Source organism: Hemibagrus wyckioides, unplaced genomic scaffold, assembly GCF_019097595.1.
Source record: "Hemibagrus wyckioides isolate EC202008001 unplaced genomic scaffold, SWU_Hwy_1.0 Contig27, whole genome shotgun sequence".
Lineage (NCBI taxonomy): Eukaryota > Metazoa > Chordata > Actinopteri > Siluriformes > Bagridae > Hemibagrus > Hemibagrus wyckioides.
Genome location: NW_026690788.1, coordinates 162,913 through 184,750, shown reverse-complemented (window position 1 = coordinate 184,750; position 21,838 = coordinate 162,913). Strand labels below are relative to the sequence as shown.

The 21,838-nt window shown below is 36.8% G+C and overlaps 2 gene segments (V, D, J or C); both read left to right on the top strand.

Annotated features, from left to right (window-relative positions):
• The first annotated feature begins 9,872 nt into the window (after positions 1-9,872).
• LOC131350197 (T cell receptor alpha variable 12-3-like) lies at positions 9,873-10,417 on the top strand. The segment is given in 2 exon segments: positions 9,873-9,920; positions 10,056-10,417. Coding segments are annotated over 2 exon segments (402 nt in total).
• Positions 10,418-14,029: 3,612 nt separating this feature from the next.
• Positions 14,030-14,507, top strand: LOC131350201 (T cell receptor alpha variable 5-like; the record flags this gene model as incomplete). The annotated part of the segment is given in 2 exon segments: positions 14,030-14,069; positions 14,206-14,507. Coding segments are annotated over 2 exon segments (342 nt in total), but the record flags the coding sequence as incomplete, so codon positions are not given.
• Between the last annotated feature and the right edge of the window lie 7,331 nt (positions 14,508-21,838).

Below are 21,838 nucleotides of genomic sequence, written 5' to 3'. Positions count from 1 at the left end.
CATGCCTTTGGAGAGTTGGGGGGCTTTGGTCAAGGGAGGCCTGCCAGGTCGGGAAAGCGAGGCACTCTGGCAGGCGGTAGCAATGGTTGTACCACGCACGCTTCCATTACCAGACGTGATTCAAGATCCAAACCCAGGAAAGGTTTTGCAAAGTGGATTGACAGCCTTAGGCTCTTGTTGACAAGGTTTGCTGAAATGAACTTGCATCCCAGTCTGTTGCAAGAAAGGTGCACGATCCGGGCCGCTGTCTTCGGGACTGAGCACTGCATTGATCTGCATGGATCTCCACTGGCGACCTGTCAGCCTTACAGCATCTGTGTCCAACCAACATGGAAATACAGCCCACGGCTGCAAAACACCTAGACCCAGGACTAGCTTTTCTCGCTCACCTCTAGCACGGTCTGGCAGACCAGGTACAAAGCATTCTGTATGCAAAGAGGAGGTTGAAGGGCACACAAGCAACGAGGATGGGATTCGAACACACGCGTGCAAAGCCCAATGGATTAGCAGCCCATCGCCTTAACCTCTCGGCCACCTCGTCAGGTATAGGTAAGGCACCCAAGGCTGAATGTCCACAGAGATGGCGACAATTCCGTAGTGGAGCGCCATAACCCAACGCGTTTAAACAAGCCTGTTCCCAAAGCAACTGGAGCCCATCCCACGTGGATTAGCAGTCTGTCTCCTTAACCTCTTGGCGTCCTAGGTCACCCACATGACCTTACACCTCAGTGCACCTGGCACTTGCACTCCATTGCCCAAACCTCTTGGCCACCACTTCTTATGTCGATTTTTTATTCTTGGTTGAATTGTTGTTTTGTTGGTAGCTCGTAACCATGGTAAGGGCACAACCGATGCGGCTCACACACGCGGAAACCATGTTTTGCGTACCGTTCTGTGGTTGTTTGGACTTGCTGTTTGAAAAAGCAAGGTGTGAAACGGAGCAGCGTTCAAAGCCAGGTGTTGACACCAGTTGCTGAAACCTGGGAGCTATTTCAGCACCCGGGTCTGGGGGCTCCGGTACAGTGCGAGCGTGCTGTTTTTTTTTGCATCTAGGCATTCAGCTAACGGCAACTCTTAAGCACATTTGCAGAAGGCACAGGAGCCACAACCCCTGTAAAGCCTTTGTGGTGCCAGAGCTCACAACCACTGCCTTATAAAGAATCAGCTGGCAGCAGTAGGATTTGAACCCCCTGCCTCCAAAGAGACTGGAGCCTAAATCCAGCGCCTTAGACCACATGGCCACGCTACCCGAGGGCTTAAACTTTATAGACCTCTGTGGAGAGCACACTGACATACTGTCTGGGTGTGTGGTACACAGGCTGCACAGATGAGGACAGACAAACTGTGCAGAGGGTGAAAAACAGCTCAAAAAATCATCAGCTGCCCTCTGCCCTCCCTGGATGACATGTCCAGGTCCCGCTGCCTCAGCAAAATCAAGGCCATCACAGGAGACTCCTCACATCCTGCTCATCACTTGTTTGACCTGTTGCCATCTGGGGGGCACTTCAGGTCAACAAAGTCTCACACCAACAGACTTACAAACAGCTTCTTCCCCTGGGCCATTCAGACTGCAAACAATTACTGAACACACACACACACATTCTACCTAATAAAATGTGCAATTATACTGTGCACTTTAATCTGTCTGTGAATTGAGTACAAGTTATAACTTAATATTGGCTTTGCACAAATTAGATTTCAAGCAAATATATAATTGGGAACATTTTGTTGCAGCTTTATGAATGTTCTGCTTATATTGCAGTAGCCCTTTAAAAAAGGGTACAAGTATGCATATGTATGAAAGGAGAGTCCATAACCTGAGGTACTGAGATATTGAGAAGGGTTCAGTATTTATATTAACATATTTTTACATATGTTTCTTTATTGACATGCACAACCAGTTATTACAACATTATTACAACAATACTAATTCTAACAAAGTCCTGAATATGTACAATATGGCTATATTTGTGGACACCTAACCATCACACCAGTATGTGGGCATTCTCCAAACTGCTGCACAATTGTAGGATGTCTTTATATTCTTACAAAAAAATGTTCCAGCTCAATGAAGATGTTTATTACAAGTTTGGTGTGGAATAAAATGAGTTACCTGCACACAGCCCTGAACTCAAACCCACTCAACACTTTTGGGATGAATTAGAATTCTGACTGCACCCCAAGCCACACATGCCTGATGTTTTAGGGCTGTATGGACACATGGACATACAGTATCTCACAAAAGTAAGTACACCCCTCACGGCTTTGTAAATATTTTATTATATTATTTATCTTTTCATGTGACAACACTGAAGAAACGACACTCTGCTCCAATGTAAAGTAGTGAGTGTACAGCCTGTATAACAGTGTAAATTTGCTGTCCCCTCAAAATAACTCAACACACATCCATTAATGTCTAAACCATTAGCAACAAAAGTGAATACACCCCTAAGTGGAAATGTCCAAATTGGGCCCAAAGTGTCAATATTTTGTGTGGCCACCATTATTTTCCAGCATTGCCTTAACCCTCTTGGGCATGGAGTTCACCAGAGCTACAGGTTGCCATATATTTACAAAAATGTGAGGGGTGTACTCACTTTTGTGAGATACTGTATATTGCCACTTACTGAACAATCATCTAATTTTTAATATTATTACTGTATATTTTGCAACAAGTTTGAAGTAATATCTAAATAAAGCTAGTCTAAGTAGATTGATTGATAATGTTAAATTGCCCCTAGGTGTGAATGGGTGAGCAAATGGCTGTGTGTGTGTGTGTGTGTGTGTGTGAAAGAGAGAGAGAGAGAGAGAGAGAGAGAGAGAGAGCGAGAGAGAAACAATTATTTTTTTCAATTATATTTCTGCACATATGTAAATTTGTTAAGTTAAAAAACAATTTTTTTGGTGTTAAGGTTTTTCTCTTCAGTGAACACAAGATGGCGCAGTCACTTATCTTAATGTTGGCCTAGAACTAGAGCATCACACAACCTGCTCACATTCTCTGAGACATAGAGTATACTTGTTCTTCTATCATACATACTGCTGATATAATATCCTAACCCCTGCCCTGGTTACTCTTAGTGCCTAAGCTATTTTCAGAGATACCATTCTGATTAAACAACACAACTGTCCACTTAACACTAAACTGTCATAAGAACAAATACTCATCTAATGTCATTTCTTTGGCACCTGCTGTGTCAGAAACATTAAAAACTAGAAACTTATATGTGAATGTGCCTTTATTCTTCTTTCTCTTCTTCTGATGCTACTGTGAGTACAGGAAAGTTTTATTTTTCAGATTTAACTGTTAGAGCTGAGAAATAAGGGATTAATTCAACCTTAATTACCAAGGGAAAATATTCATTCCTTCCTCATTCTTAAATAAATCATATTCTCTTCCACTTAGTGTTTCTAACATTTATCTGCCTGCTGGTGTTTACATAAACTTTCTCTAAATTACAGATATCACTAACATATGTAAAATAACATAAATACATTAATTTCCTACTTTCAGTATGTGTTTACTTAAATGTCCTCTGGACAGGTTTCCCATATGAGGCTGAATGTAAAGCCAGGATGTTTCAGTAAGAATCAACAATCTGACAACAACATTGGTGACACTGTCATGTGATGCTGTGGGGTGGAGCAATTTTGAAGCTTTATGGTGTTAACATATTAGATTACAGAAAGATCTCCACTATTTTCACTGAGCTAAGACCAGACATCATGTTCACTGTTATATTCATGTATCTGTGGCTTTCACTAGGTGAGTTAACATTGACTTTTTGTTATTGCAGAAATATTAACTATATTATATTAAATATTAGTCTGTGTGGTGATGCAGTGTGAAAATGCAGAGTGTGAGTCTGACTTAAGTATTTCCTGTTGATTATTTAAAGGTTAAGAACATTATGATCTCTTCTCTATGACAGGTGACTCCATGGCAGATTCAATAGAGCCACTTCTCCCTCATAAAGCTGTAGATGAAGGTGATGATGTTACTCTGTCCTGCAAATACAAATTCAGTGGTGTTTCAGGAAACAACCTGCACTGGTACAGGCAATATCCAAAATCTAAACCTGAGTTCCTTCTTTATATTGATCAAAGTGGAACTTATAATTCTGATCCTCCCCAAAGAATGTCTGTTAACGTTGATGATAAACAAGTGTATCTGATCATCTCCTCTGCTGCTGTATCAGACTCTGCTCTATACTACTGTGCTCTGCAGCCCACAGTGACAGGAAATCCAGCTGCACTGTACAAAAACTTTCACACAGTTTTGTTATATTGAAAGCAGTTCTACTGATGATTTTGAGCTGCTATTTACATGCCATTTTGGGCGAATTCTTTGTAAAGAGTTCATAAATATATTACAATTTGACAAATGTTGGATTATTAGGAGACAGGAAATTCATTGTTTTGCTATATCTATAATCTTTCTTGGGAAAACTGGGAATGAGGAAGAAATGTAAGAAAAACAGAAAAGCCTGAGGAAGCCCATGGGGATACAGCGAGCCATTGAATAGTCATGATGTCTGGTCTGACAGCTCCACAGTCCCTGAAAAGTAGAAATTAGGTGAATCTTTGGCATCCATTAATGGTATAATATTTGCTTTAGAGAGGGATTATTTATATAACTTTTAAGAGTAGCTTTAACTTGTTTTGGTATTCAATCTTCTTGGGTATTTCTTCAGATACTGTGATCACTGTGATGACTTACATCTTAGGTTAAGTAACATCTTCAGGCTTGTTGATGATAATATAGTGTTGGATATCATCAGCCAAATGATGAGTCTATATCTAGAGAGAAGAAGAAAGAGGCTTATAGACATGTGAAAGCAACAAACTATGGATTAAAAATACATGATTGTTCATTTCAGGAAGATCCAAAGTGATGAAATGAAATGAAATGAAATGAAATGAAATGAAACGATATGAAATTATAGTTTTGTGTTGCATCACATAAGATCTTATCTGGGCCAGATCATCCCAGATGTGTTTCAATTTCCTGTACAGACAGGAGAGCAAATACCTCTCTCCCATCCTCACCACTACATTCAGGGAAATATTGAGAGCATCATGTGCAACTAAACTGCTGTTTAATATGAAATTCCACTCAGTGTCAGAGCAGAAGACTCTAAGGAAGATAATAAAAAACACTAGAAAGATCATCAGAGTCTATCTATCCACCATTAAATATACTATATATATATATATATATATATATATATATATATATATATATATATATATTTATATATATATATATATATATATATATATATATATACTATATAATAATATACTTGTATATTAAATATACAAGTATAAAGCCAACAATCTTGTGGATGTTGCCTCCCACCCTTCTACCAGACACTTTACTCAGACAGTCAGGTTCAGTAACGTGTATATGTTTAACCTATTTAACTATTGTTTGTTATAGCTGTAATTAATTTCTGCATAACAAGTGATAATACACACAAATATGACCATCACTGATTTGGTTCAGATTAACTACTGGAAAAAAAATACTGGGAAAAGTATTATAAGTAGTATGTAGGTTAAGTGTACAGTCTTTTGAATGTACTTTGATTTGATAAAATGGCACCATTTCAAGAACATTTCAGGTAAATATAAATTATAAGTACACTCATTCAGTAACCTCTTTGTTAAGATCAAGTTTGCTGTAGATCCGGAGTCTATCCCAGGAATACTGGCCATGAGACAAGAATCCACCATGGATGGGATTCCTACCAATCACATTTAAGCACAGTAAATCATGTTTTGCTTGTCTGGTTGCCAGGTATGCAACTTAACATAAATGCATTATTTGCATTAAGCAGACATGTTATGTGATGACAGAGAGCATTGATATCAGCGATATTATGTGATGATGGCTGGGTGAGTTTGTGCAACGGGGCAAAAGGTGCTTAGGGTTTACAGCCGGCATTATTGATATTAGTGGAGAAATAAGCTGTCCAGGTGCTGTTTAGAGCAGTTCTGTATCTAAGCAGGTGCTCAGTGTAAGCTATGGAGTGTACAGCTAGGCCAGTTTTCCTATATAGAATCTCAAGAGTTCATCCAATCACTTACATTTTCTGAAGCTCAAGAGTGAACCAGTGAGAGGTGCAGGAAGAGGGAACCAGGCTTATCTTGGTAGAAACATGTTCTTCTAAAGCTTGAGAAATGGCAAGGTTATAGATGGACAGAATCTCAGAGGTGTGGGAAAATCTAGCAGAGCCAAGAATAGAAAAAGCATAAATAGATAAAAAGAAAGATATTGGGTCAATCACTTGACCATGAGCTTGTGGTCAGAGATACCCAGTTCAGCCCAGGGGAACAGATCAGGTCAAGTGTGTGATCATGAGAGTGGGTGGGTAAGTTTACATGTTGCATAAGGTTAAAGTTTTCCAGTATTGACATAAGTTTCTCAGTTTTAGCAGAATCAGTGTCTACATGGATACTGAAGTCATCAAGTTGTATTACTGGTAAAGATCTTGTGCAAGCAAGAGTAAGTAGTTCACTTAGTTGGTCAATGAATTAGAATTATAAGGAGAGGTGTTGGACCAACCACCTTCAGTGTCAGATACTCAAATGAGGTTATATTGTGGAAGGCAGCACTAAATATTTTAAGTTTGTTGCAGTGAAAAACAGCAAGCCCACCACCCTGACTTGAAGAGGCAAAAACAGTCATATAATGTATTACAGTATTACAAATAAAAATCCTTTACAAATATATGAAATGCAAAGTTTCATATCTTTTTGTCTGTGACCATTTATTTGCATCATCAGGTTTTTCTCCTTAATGAAAAGAAGATGGTGAACTCAGTTATCTTATAGAGAGCCAAATACTAGAGCACCATATAAACCTTCTCACATTCTTTTCACATATTTTTCACAATAAACCCTATGTAATATAGGCTCTAATTGTTTTTCTATCATACATACTGCACAAATATTATCTTAACCCCTGCCATGGTTCATCTCAGTAGCTAAGCTAATTTCAGATATACCAGTTCATATAAAACAACTGTTCACTTTAGACTAAACTGTCAGAAGAATAAATACTCATCTAATTTTAGATTTCTTTCTGATTATACCTGTAGTGCAGTTGTACTAATCATGTCATATGTACATTTTTATGTACATTTTATGTACATCTCTAATCTTGTGTTGTTAGAGCCTTCCAGTCCACCTCACTCCTGAATGTAAAGCCACACACTCTTGACACTGACATGTGATGCTGTGGGGTGGAGCTTCATGAACCTTTATGATGTTAACATATTATTGTGCAGAAAAACCTCAGAATATTTAATTCAGCTAAAACCATTCATCATGTTTATTGTAATATTCATGTTTCTGTGGCTTTCACTAGGTGAGTTTTGAATATTTATTTCAAATATATTATGCTGAAGTTTAGAAAAGTTTAGAAAAGGCAGAATATAAGTCTGAAGTGGATCTGATCATCTCCTCTGCTGCTGTATCAGACTCTGCTCTATACTACTGTGCTCTGGTGTCCACAGTGACAGGGAATCCAGCTGTACTGTTTTGTTATATTGAAATCAGTTCTGATGATAGTTTTGAATTTACATGCATAAATTTGGGGAATTCTGTTTCTCTTGTGATTTATAAAGAGTTTATTTTTGACACATGTTGGATTATTAGGAGAAAGCTCATTCATTTAGACACAAATATTTCACTAGCGATCCTCAGAGATCCCAAAAATCCCAGAAGTGTTTTTAATTTCCTGCAGAGACAGAAGAACACACACCTCCATTCCATCATCATCACTACATTCAGATAAATATTGCTAGCATATGTGAATATGTGAAACTGCATTGAGTGTCAGAGCATTAGAACCTATAGCAGATTGAAAAAAAAACACTGGAAACATCAGGGTCTCTGTTTAACTTTTAATGAACAACACACAACATCCTTGATATTATTGTCAAGATCAGCAGATGTTTTTCCAAACCTCATTGAAATACCGAAGAAAGTGGTTGTTATCCTATGCACTCATTAAATACAAAAAAAAAAAAAATGAATCATTGTTAGGTTTCCAGAGAAGCAGAAACCTTGGGTAAGTGCAAGAATAACAACAGTTTAAGATTGTGGGCTGACTGAATTATAGCAACAACCATAAAACCAGAATACCATAAAAGGTAGTCTCACCAAGGAGAGATAACATGGACACACGGACGCTGCCAAAGGAATGAATATAGCAAAAATATAATACACTAGGCTTTATTTAATATAACAGCCTAACTGCCATAACATCAATCAATGGCTAAGGCTAAGCTAGCAAGAAACACAAGGAGTGACCCCTGCCCGCTAACCTAGTTTGTCTAGACATTTAAAAAAAATAATTACATGGTGGAATGTAGGTGCACACACGGAGTGCAAGCAACAAACAAACAAACAAACAAACACCAGAATAGCATGCTAACACTGAACCAAGAGTCTGAAACAATGTGCTGCATTTTAAACTGGTAGCTCCACCTCTTTTGGTTCTTTTTTGGGTTCTTGTCTTCTCAATGGTCAAGTGTGTCACCCAGTTAATGGTGATTGTCCCACCTACATGAGGACAGTTAGAGACACATGAGCAGAAACAAAACCTAATAATTGGGAAATAAGGGAACAGGACATACATACAATCACAATGTCACATAATAATACTTATCTATGGTATTTGGTGGGGTTGTGGCCCCTAAAGTAGAGAAGGCCATTGATATATATATATAGACACAGAAAGATAATAGAGTTTGTTGGGCTGTGATAATGATCAGCACTGTCATGTGATACTGCAGGGTGGAGCTTCAAGAAGCTTTATGAAGATCCAGAGAGCAAAAGGAAAACAAAACCTCCTAAAAGCTAAACAAAATAACACAAAAAAGAGAAAGAAAAGATAACGAATCCATAAAGTGATATAATACACAAAATAAAAAAAATTAAAAAAGAATAAAATGGAGTGTGTAGCTAACACAGGCTCCCGTGTTCCATACACAACAAAAGACAAGACATTAGGGAATTTAATATCTTTACTGAAGCAGAGTGATGTCTAGATCAATAACAAAAAGAACTGTACATGTTACATGCATACTTTTATAAGGTTTTATAAAGTAATTGAAGTTGATTTTAAATAGTCAGAATGTAATAAATGAATATTAGCTATACAAAATTTAGCAATTACCATTTATCCATTTATCCAGTGGTATCCTGGCTAATCTGTCCTACTGAATAAATTTAGAAATTAACTTTGTTCTACATTAAAATCATCTATTGAAAGTAATTGAATGAAAATATTCAGAAAACAGCGCCAGTTTCTGTTGTTCCACAAGGAGGCAGAATAAAACAATAAACCCAGCCACTAATAAACATGTGCTGCTGTCACTCTGTAACCATGTCTCTATCAGGAAATGTTCAAGAAACTCAACATTGTAGATTTTGTACCTATGATGTGGATTTTTATTTTTTACCTAATGAAATCATTTTCACATTAAAGATAAAGCTTTCAGATAAAAGCTGATAAATGAACACATTTAAGTGTAATGTTGTTAGTCACATAAATACACAAAAAGTAATTAATTGGTTAATTGATTTATTGATTGTCTAAACCACTTGACATTTGACTAAGAGTCCAATAAAGAGTTAGAGACCCCTGGTATAATATGTAAAACCTTAATTATTAGATGAATGATAAATGTCTTGTTCCACATGTGAGACTGAATGTAATGTCAGGATGCAGTAAAGAATCTGTCAGTAAAACTGGTGACAGTGTCATATGATGCTGAGGGGTGGAGCTTCATGAACCTCTGAAATGTTAATATAATAAAGTACAGAAAGACCTCAGAATATTGTCATTTTACTAACACCATTCATCATGATCACTGTTATATTCATGTGTCTGTGGCTTTCATTAGGTAAGTTATCATTGACCTTCTCAGAAAGGAAGTGTTACATTAATGATTAATTAGCCTTCATGATGTAAAGAAAAAGTATAATATGAGTTATATAATTAAAAAATAAAAACGATTATGTTCTCTTCTCTATGACAGGTGACTCCATGGCAGATCCAATAGAGCCACGTTCCCCTCTTAAAGTTGTAGATGAAGGTGATGATGTTACTCTGTCCTGCAGCTACAAAAACAGTGCTACAGCACAAAATCTGTTCTGGTACAAACAACATCCAAAAGCTAAACCTGAGTTCCTTTTTTACATCTTACCGAATGGAGATAAAACTGACCCTATGCCACCACGTCTGTCTGCTGAAGTCGATGATAAAACTAAACAAGTGGATCTGATCATCTCCTCTGCTGCTGTATCAGACTCTGCTCTATACTACTGTGCTCTGAGGCCCACAGTGACAGGAAATCCAGCTGCACTGTACAAAAACACTGGCACAGTTTTGTTATACTGAAGGTAGATAAACTGCTTAAACTCAATAATCTACATTCCATCAAATCAGGAACTCTGCTAGTTTTTGACTCTCAAAATTTTCAAGTGAAATAAACTCACAGAGCAGAATAAACTCATGAACAGGATATTATTATACATCAAATGTACATTAAATAATTGCTTAAATTGACTTTTGTTAGTTTTTTAAATGCATTATCATAATAAATATTTTACAGTAATTCATTACACATTTTTCAAAAATATACAAAAATGTATTTTGAAAAAAGTTTCAGTTTTACCAACTTAAATAAAAGAAAATTAAGTAAACCTAACTCTAGGAAACAATTCATTTTAACTATTTAAGTAACTATTTGCTATTATTTATACTGTGTTATAGTTTTTTTTACTCAAACAGGGGAAATAAAAATGAACCTTATTAATTAAAACGTGTTTGTTTCCCCAAATTAATGTTTTTGTTGCTATGTTTATGTATTGTGTTGTAATTGTTGTCATAATTAAAAATAATTTAAAAAATAAATGTATGTACAACAGTCTGCCATAAGATCAGCAAACTTCCATGTATTTATTTTGTTTTTCTCTTTTGGTCCTCATCATGAGGAGACTCTTGCAGAAGACTGAACAGGAGTTGTTTGTTCTCTGATATAACTGAGGATAGCTAGCTAGTAAGCTAACATTAGCTATGTCTGTTTATAACAGTAGCTTGCAGAGTCAAATGCTGCACTCATACAGTAGTTCAGAATTATCAGCTAACAAAAACACAAAACCTCTTGTTACCTATACAGCCTGAATACAAGTATAGCTTTTCTATTCCAATTTCTACTCCAAATAAAATAGAAAAAACTTGGAAATGTATTTAGTTTAAAAAGTTAGTATCAAAGGTTATAGTATTGTCAGATATTGTGTCATTTTTTGTTAGATTCCTGAGACACAGCCCTGACCTCTAACTCCAAAAGATATGTTTAAGAGGTGAAGTCAGATGCAGTGGTTTGATCAGCAACAGTGGAATAGTTCTGTGTTGTATTAGTGACTCAGTTCACTGTCACTGATACTGTGAAGTGATGATCTGTGTAAAATTATGCTCCAACTGCATCACTTCCTGGGTGTGTCCTTCTAGAGACGTGTAAAGTTCAGCACATACAGCACTATTATACAGAATCCTCACAGAGCTGTGTTCAGAAATGGATCAACTATACAACTTACTGTACATAGTGAGATACATACCACTGATTCTCACTCTAGTTACAGGTAATTCATTTTCATTAGTTAATTCACTGTATTAACTAATAATTTGGATTTTAGAGTATAGAGTAATTTCCTAATTTGTCTGGTCAATATTTGGTTTTAAAAAATGCTTTACAGTTTTATTTCTTAATGTTCTTATCAACAGGCATTTTTGCAGATAAAATTGAGCCAACAAATGAAGATTCCATCGTTGGGAAGGAAACAGAAAGTGTTACTCTGAAATGTTCATATGAGACAAGCAGTGAAAATATTCGGCTTTACTGGTACAAACAATATCCTAAAAGCGCACCACAGTTTTTACTGTATAAAGGCGCAAGGTCAGTTTCAGGACAGCGTAAACCCACTGATACTCGATTAGAGACAAAAACAAGCAGAGACTCTACTGAACTTACTATCAGAGGACTAAAGCTCTCAGATTCTGCACTCTATCATTGTGCTCTTAGAGTAGCAGCACAGTGATACAGAGTCACTGAAAGGCTTTACAAAAACGTATAAACCAGTATAAATGAAGATTCTTAAACCACATCAAAGATCCTTCCTTTACCAACCTGTTATCAGATAACCACAGACACAAACAATGTTTGTAGTAATTCTGTGGTATAAATGAATAAATAAAAAAAGTAGTAACTAAGCAAATAAACAAACAAACAAACAAACATATTAATAAAAATAAAATGTGTTTAAAAAAGACAAACTACATATTAATCAAAGTAAAGTAAAGAATCTACATTTTTATAATCAAAAAGCATTTTACAGATACTAACAGATTCATTGTGTTTGGTGTTGTAGGTGCATATGACAATTTAGCTTATTAACCCTTCTTACCAGTTTTGTCCATGATTCACTGTAATTAATGATAATTTATACATTTATAAGTAAGTAAATAAATAAATAAATAAACATTTACATGAATGTATTGATTCAATTGTGTGTCTCTTGTGCATGTTTGTACAGATGCATGTTATTTTGTTGGATGTGAGCTAGAGCAAGTAGAGAGTATATAGAGAGTAGAAGGTTCAGTAAAAAGTTTAACTGCATGCACATTTGATTAATAAAGGTCAATGTTTCTTTTACTGTATATATACTAATACATGACTGTGAGATTAAGTATGTCTCTGACGTTTGAGCAATCCAACCTACTAACTGAAACACAGTTACCATCTCTATCATGCTGATCTTTAATCTTTTACTGTTAATGCTTCTTCTAGGTATGTTCAACTTAATATTAGTTCTTATGACCAAGTTGGGACATGAAGTGTGAGAAATAGCACAGGGTTATATATATAGGAGGTAGAACAGAACATGTATGTGATGCCCCAGAGTTAACAGGAATGAGTCTCACAACACAGACCAAAAGACCAAAAATAACAAAACAGAAACAAACTGAGATTAGGTATCTAACCTAAACAAAAAGAAAAAAGAAAGAAATGAACATCTCCAACAAAAATGGCAGTCATAGCCCTCATGCCAGTGAATACATATAATGTCTCAATATTTACATGTACAAAGAAAGATTATATACACAAGGCAGCAACGATTAACAAGAAGCAGATCAAACTTGTAGTCAAGGCAGGCAAAGGTCAAAATCAGAACAGTAAAACACAACACTGAATCTCAACACACACGCAAGCACAACACACCAAGTGAGCATTGAAGTTGGGGTTACTGGCTTCCATCCCAGCCTTGGCAGAAGTGTTAACTGCTGGAGCTGAAGCAGTAAGGAGGGCTAGAGTACAGAGGGGACCAACCTGAAGGACTAAACACATATAAGACAGAATATACAACACAACCTCACCGGATGTAACACTTCATATTAGTTCCAAGATGTTTTCATATTTCATTTACTTCATTTCTCTTTTTAGCACAGGGAGCACATCAATTCAAATGACTGAGCATCTTATATGCATTTTGATGAGAGGCTTCATGTGGATTAGACCTGACCTATTGACCTATTTAGAAAATGGGACATTTAGTCTACAGAACATAATTCCCAGGCTGTGACACAGATATGTTAATATGATGAATTACAATTTGCATTAAAATGTGTATCATCACATAACTAAAATCCACAAAGGGTTCATTCATTAATCTTCAGTAAACACCTGACCAGGATCAAGGTGATGGTGATAGGGTCACTGTCACTATATTTAGTAAAAATCAGCCTTAAAAGATGTAAACAACATTCAATAAATTCTATTATGAAAATTCATTGCTTTTTTTTGATCATTATGATACCAGAACTGACATGTGACAGAGCTGACATGACTATGAGTAAGTAAAAGTGGGTGGAGCTAGATGTGGTAAGATACAGTTTAGAAAGTTTCACAGAGATCCTGCCATTTATACCTACTGCAAGAGAGACACAACAGTCATGTTACTCTTCTTTATGTTCATAGTTGTTAAAAACATTGGTAAGTCATTTATATTATACACAAACTTTAGGTGAATGCTGGAGATTTGACCTGATACCTAAACATGATTCAGTTAAAAAAATTAACACCCTTAAGTAATGAATAATGTTTATGTTGTTGCAATGTTTTATAGCAGGTGCTGTTGACAGCAGCATTACACCAGAACAAACCATCATATCTTCAAGTGAAGGCAGCAACATCACACTGACCTGCACATATGATGATTCAGCTTACTATCTCCACTGGTATCGACAAAAACCTCAATCAGGACCAGAGTTTCTGCTGCTGATTCAGAAATCTACAGATTATGTCACTAAAGCTGAACATCTTGACCCACGACTATCCATCAAACTTCACAAAACGAACAAGAAAGTAGATCTGGAGATCTTTCCTGCTGCAGTATCAGACTCTGCACTGTACTACTGCACCATGGAGCCCACAGTGACACAAAACTCAAACAGACTGTACAAAAAGTCAAGCTGCATGTTTTTTCTCAGCAGGGGGAGATGTTTACCTGTTTCATTTAAATACAGTATTTCTTAATTCTCAGACCTTGATGTTGATTTGCTTTGAAATCCAATAATGATCCTCTTACATATGTTGTTATTATTTATTGGTTGAATAATCAGAAAACAAATCCTTTAAAAGTAAATGTTAATCTTTAATCAGCTCTTGACTGATCACAAATAACATGCAACACATATATACAACATATATATATATTGGTGTTGCATGTTATTTGTCATCAGTCAAGAGCTGACAGCACAAGTTAGCAAGTTCACTAAAACACAAGGCCTTGTTGAACAGAAAAGACTTCTCTGCTCAGTCTCCACAGCACTAAGTGCAGGTCTCATAGCCAGTGGTGGCAGCTTTTAGCCCACTGACTTTAGCTAGCTTAGTAAATGACAGTGTAAAATTTAAATGCCAGAAAAACCCCAAAATGCTATACTATTTCAGGAATAATGACATTAAATATTAATTCTGATGAACAGTTATTTCTGTGTTTATTGTGCTTGAGAATTGATGTATTTAACATATGTTTCTTTGGTCTTGAGTCTTGAATAATAAGAATGTCCAGTAGTCTGATGACCCAGTGTGCTTTTGACATTGATATTAAAAGACTTCAGCACATAATTACTGTGGGTTTTGGGAATATGTCTGTTACCCTGTGAGACTCTGCATCTGCAGAACCTGTAAAAGAAAGCAAGTCTGTTTAGGAAACTTCTAAGTGAGAATTTTGTTTTGTTTTCCAACACAGAAATGGTCCTTTTAGGCATTTTTGTTAGCTTGTATCTCTCAAGGCATATATTACCACTGCTATTTGTAACCTGTCATATGTGACAGTAAATGTTATGTATTAAGTTATTTCAGGAGTTGTTTGTTCTCTGACATAACTGTGAGAATAACTAGCTAGTAAGCTAACACTTGCTATGTCTGTTATAACAGTAGCTTGGAGAATCAAATGCTGCACTCATACAGTAGTTCAGAAATATCAACTAACAAAACACAAAACCTCTTGTTACCTATACAGCCTGAATACAAGTATAGCTTTTCTATTCCAATTTCTACTTGAAATAAAGTAGAAAAAACCTGGAAATGTGCTTAGTTTTAAAAGGTAGTATCAAAGTATAAAGTATTGTGAGTTATTGTGTCTTTTGCTATTAGAGTCCTGAGACACAGCTCTGACCTCTAACTCCAAAAGATATGTTTAAGAGGTGAAGTCAGATGCAGTGGGTTGATCAGCAACAGTGGAATAGTTCTGTGTTGTATTAGTGACTCAGTTCACTGTCACTGATACTGTGAAGTGATGATCTGTGTAAAATTATGCTCCAACAGCATCACTTCCTGGAATTTCCTGGAAAGTGGAATTTTTATCTAGTTTGTTTAACAGGGTTTTAGAGAGTGAGAAGATGCCTGAGGAATGGAGAAGAGGTGTAGAGAAGATCTTTAAGAATAAGAGTGATGTGCAGAGTTGCAGCAACTATAGGGGGATAAAGTTGATGAGCCATACAATGAATCTATGGGAAAGAGTAGTGGAAGCTAGGTTAAGGAAGGTAGTGGAAATATGTGAGCAGCAGTATGGCTTCATGCCCAGAAAGAGCACAACAGATGCAATTTTTGCTCTGAGAATGTTGATGGAGAAGTATAGGGATGGTCAGAGAGAGTTGCACTGTGTGTTTGTAGATTGGAGAAAGCATATGACAGGGTGCCAAGAGAAGAGCTGTACATCAGAGGGACAGCTCATGTTGGACGTTTGGGGGACAAAGTTAGGGAGGCCAGATTAAGATGGTTTGGACATGTTCAGAGGAGGGAGAGTGAGTATATTGGTAGGAGAATGTTGGACATGGAGCTGCAAGGAAGGAGGAAAAGAGGAAGGCCAAAGAGGAGGTATATGGATGTAATGAATGAGGATATGAAGCTAGTAGGTGCAAGTGTTGAAGATGCAGAAGATAGGGATAGGTGGAGAGAGATGATTCGCTGTGGAGACCCCTGAAGGGAAAAGCCGAAAGAAGAAGAAGAGGTTTCAAATATTATCTTGTGATTAATAATCAAGTATTTAAGAAAATCTAAAGTAATTTTGTGTGTTTACTTCCCTGTTAGGACAGGATGTACAACAAGACTTTCTTAATGGCCAATTCAGTGGAGTTGTTAAGTTTTACAGCTACTATCAACATCTGTTAAAAAAACATGGAAATAACAAATTCCGCAGTATTTGAAAGAGATATACACTATATTGCCAAAAGTATGTCACCTGCCTTGACTCGCATATGAACTTAAGTGACATCCAATTCCTAATCCATAGGGTTCAATATAACGTCGGTCCACCCTTTGCAGCTATAACAGCTTCAACTCTTCTGGGAAGGCTGTCCACAAGGTTTAGGAGTGTGTTTATGGGAATTTTTGACCATTCTTCCAGAAGCACATTTGTGAGGTCACACACTGATGTTGGACGAGAAGGCCTGGCTCTCAGTCTCCGCTCTAATTTATCCCAAAGGTGTTCTATCAGGTTGAGGTCAGGACTCTGTGCAGGCCAGTCAAGTTCATCCACACCAGACTCTGTCATCCATGTCTTTATGGACCTTGCTTTGTGCACTGGTGCACAGTCATGTTGGAAGAGGAAGGGGCCAGCTCCAAACTGTTCCCACAAAGTTGGGAGCATGGAATTGTCCAAAATGTCTTGGTATGCTGAAGCATTCAGAGTTCCTTTCACTGGAACTAAGGGGCCAAGCCCAGCTCCTGAAAAACAACCCCACACCATAATCCCCCCTCCACCAAACTTTACACTTGGCACAATGCAGTCAGACAAGTACCGTTCTCCTGGCAACCGCCAAACCCAGACTCGTCCATCAGATTGCCAGATGGAGAAGCGCGATTCGTCACTCCAGAGAACGCGTCTCCACTGCTCTAGAGTCCAGTGGCGGCGTGCTTTACACCACTGCATCCGACGCTTTGCATTGCACTTGGTGATGTATGGCTTGGATGCAGCTGCTCGGCCATGGAAACCCATTCCATGAAGCTCTCTGCGCACTGTTCTTGAGCTAATCTGAAGGCCACATGAAGTTTGGAGGTCTGTAGCGATTGACTCTGCAGAAAGTTGGCGACCTCTTCGCACTATGCGCCTCAGCATCCGCTGACCCCGCTCCGTCAGTTTACGTGGCCTACCACTTCGTGGCTGAGTTGCTGTCGTTCCCAAACACTTCCACGTTCTTATAATACAGCTGACAGTTGACTGTGGAATATTTAGGAGCGAGGAAATTTCACGACTGGATTTGTTGCACAGGTGGCATCCTATCACAGTTCCACGCTGGAATTCACTGAGCTCCTGAGAGCGACCCATTCTTTCACAAATGTTTGTAAAAACAGTCTGCATGCCTAGGTGCTTGATTTTATACACCTGTGGCCATGGAAGTGATTGGAACACCTGATTCTGATTATTTGGATGGCTGAGCGAATACTTTTGGCAATATAGTGTATATGGGGGCTATGAAGACATAGGTATTTGTATAAATATTTCTTCCATATTCCAAAATCAGTGTCACACAGTGCAATCCCAAAAACCACCTACTAAAGAAAGGAGAGAGAGAGAGAGAGAGAGAGAGAGAGAGACAGAGAGAGAGAGAGAGAGAGAGAGAGACAGAAAGAGAGACCCAAAAACAAGTGTTGTAACTTTTAATGTCAAAATATCACAGAAAAATTGAATAAATGGTACGAGTGAATCCATGGCTTCTTAGGACTATATTTTATTATTAATGTAAAATATTTCTACAGGAATTTATATAAACAGAATACAGAACAGCACGGTCATCAGAAATATGCATAAATACAAGTAGGTGGAGCTAGAGGTGGAGATGTACATCAAATAGTAACACTGACATTCATTTCTAAAGCTAGAGGTTTGAACTAAACACTCAGGAAAACAATGTTGTTCCTCTTCGTGGTGTTTTTCACTCTTGCTGATGTTGGTAAGTCATATACACTGCACACAAAATATTATTTTTTCTAATTTGTAAGACGTAATTTTCCATGTGAAATGTGTCATTTATGATTAAAATATCACAATATTGTTGTAATGTTTTTATAGCAGAGGCTGCTGACAATAACATTAAACCAGATCAAACCAATGTATTTTCAATGGAAGGCAGCAACATCTCACTGTCCTGCACATATACTGGATCAGTTGACAGTCTCCACTGGTATCGACAAAAACCTGGATCAAGACCCGAGTTTCTGCTGCTTATTTATGAAAGCACTGAAACTGTCACTGAGGCTCAACCACCTCGTCCACGATTGTCCATACACCTTAAAAAAGAGCAAGATAAAACGAATAAGAAAGTGGATCTGATCATCTCCTCTGCTGCTGTATCAGACTCTGCTCTATACTACTGTGCTCTGGTGCCCACAGTGACAGGAAATCCAGCTGCACTGTACAAAAACTTTCACACAGTTTTGTTATATTGAAAGCAGCTCTTCCAATGCTTTAGAGAAAGTTACATGCCCTTTTTGGGGATTCTATCATTTTCTCTATTGGTCAGGGTCATAGTAGATACAGAGTCTGTCCCAGACATGAGGTGGGAAAACACCCTGAATGGGATGTCAGTCCTTTGCACTCCACAAACCCTTTCACACACTCATTCACACAGAAGTGCAATTTCTCCTAGCAAATTTTCCTAGGGTTAGTTTAACCTCAACAGAAGATCATCTTCAAAACTAAGGATTATCTTATTATCAGCAAACCATAAGTAAAGTATCAGCAAATAATAATGTGTGTGTGCGTGTGTGTGTGTGTGTGTGTGTGTGTTTAATCCCCTGATAGGAAAGGAAGTATGTCATGTGAACATAAAGTATTTCTCAATGGCCAGTTCAGTTTAGTTGTTGAGATTTACAACTGTTTTCAACATCTGTTTCCTTTTAGTTTTCTAGTATACTTTAGTTTTCGAGTATACTTGTTCTTCTATCATACATACTGCTGATATAATATCCTAACCCCTGTCCTGGTTACTCTTAGTGCCTAAGATAATTTCAGAGATACCATTCTGATTAAACAACACAACTGTCCACTTAACACTAAACTGTCATAAGAATAAATACTCATCTAATGTCATTTCTCTGACAAGCAAAAGCACCTGCTGTGTCAGAAACACTGAAAACTGGAAACTTATCTGTAAATCTGCCTTTACTCTTCTTTCTCTTCTTCTGATGGTATTGTGAGATTAAACCTTAATTATCAAGTAAAAAAATATTCCTTTTTCTCAATTAAACCTTATTCTCTTCCACTTAGTGTTTCTAACATTAATCTGCCTGCTGGTGTTTATACAATAATTCTCTAATTTAGAGACATCACTAACATATATAATTAAAATACTGACAATGTAATTATTAGATTAGATTTTTACTAGATTAAATTGATCATTTTTACATAAATACATTAATTTCCTCCTTTCAGTATGTGTTTACTTAAATGTGCTCTGGACAGGTTTCCCATATGAGGCTGAATGTAAAGCCAGGATGTTTCAGTAAGAATCAACAATCTGACAACAACATTGGTGACACTGTCATGTGATGCTGTGGGGTGGAGCAATTTTGAAGCTTTATGGTGTTAACATATTAGACTACAGAAAGATCTCCACTATTTTCACTGAGCTAAGACCAGTCATCATGTTCACTGTTATATTCATGTATCTGTGGCTTTCACTAGGTGAGTTAACATTGACTTTTTGTTATTGTGGAAATATTATATATATATATATATATATATATATATATATATATATATATATATATATATATATATATATATATATATATAACTATATTATATTAAATATTAGTCTGTGTGGTGATGCAGTGTGAAAATGCAGAGTGTGGGTCTGACTTAAGTATTTCCTGTTGATTATTTAAAGGTTAAAAACATTATGTTCTCTTCTCTATGACAGGTGACTCCATGGCAGATTCAATAGAGCCAGATTTCCCTCATAAAGCTGTAGATGAAGGTGATGATGTTACTCTGTCCTGCAAAAAAAGTAGTACATCAGACTACCTGTACTGGTACAGACAATATCCAAAATCTAAACCTGAGTTCCTTCTTCAAATGTTTCAAAGCAGAACTCCAACTTCCAACACTAAACTAAGAATGTCTGCTAAATTTGATGATAAACAAGTGTATCTGAACATCTCCTCTGCTGCTGTATCAGACTCTGCTCTATACTACTGTGTTCTGAGGCCCACAGTGACAGGAAATCCAGCTGCACTGTACAAAAACTTTCACATAGTTTTGCTACATGCCCTTTTGGGGAAGTCTCTCTTTCTTTCTTAAGATTCATAAAGATTTTATATTATTATAATATTTTATTATTAGTAGACAGTTCATTCATTCATTCATTCCTTCATTCATCCATTCATTCTTCTTCTATTCTTCTATAACTATTCTATTTTGGCCAGGAAACCAGAAGTTACATTAGACAGAAAGTTAAACAGAAAGGTACTCAGAGGGTCCAAATGGGTCCATTTCTGAACTTCGGTGAAGCAGCTGAGGCTCTGTACAAGAAATGTACATGTTCACTTGCAATGGGATGTTTGTCATGAGATAATATAAATACTACACTCTTTATTTGTACACAGTTTCATGCTTAAATGAAAAATAATGATATAAAAATCCAACAGTACAGATGATATTGATAAAAAATGATAGATTAGAGAAAGAAAAGAGGCTGGTTTGTTCCTCACCACAGTAAAATACTCCTCAACTGTTTGTTATCCTATTTAATAAACAGGTCATTAGGTCTACACACACCTAAATTTCCATTTCCCATCCTGCATTGTACCAGACTCCACTTCCCACAATGCACACTCACTTCCACATTCATTAGTTCATTTATTTTATTGAAGTATTTTTCATGCTATCAGTTTGTGTTTGTTTACCATGTGCTCAGGAAAATTTATCCATGTGGTGCTGAATGTAAAGCCAGAAAGCTTCAGTAAGAATCAACAATCTGTCAGTAACATTAGTGACAATGTCATGTGATGCTGTGGGGTGGAGCTTCATGAATGTTTATAATGTTAATATATCAGACTGCAGAAATTTTATTTTCATTTATAAGCTCATCCATCATGTTCACTGTTATATTCATGTGTCTGTGGCTTTCACTCGGTGAGTTAACATTGATTTTTGTAGATTCAGAAATTGTTTTTAATTAGATTTAATTAGTCTTATTAGTTATGTAGTATATCTGCGTAATTTAACACTGCAATGTGTGTACTTTCATTCGTTT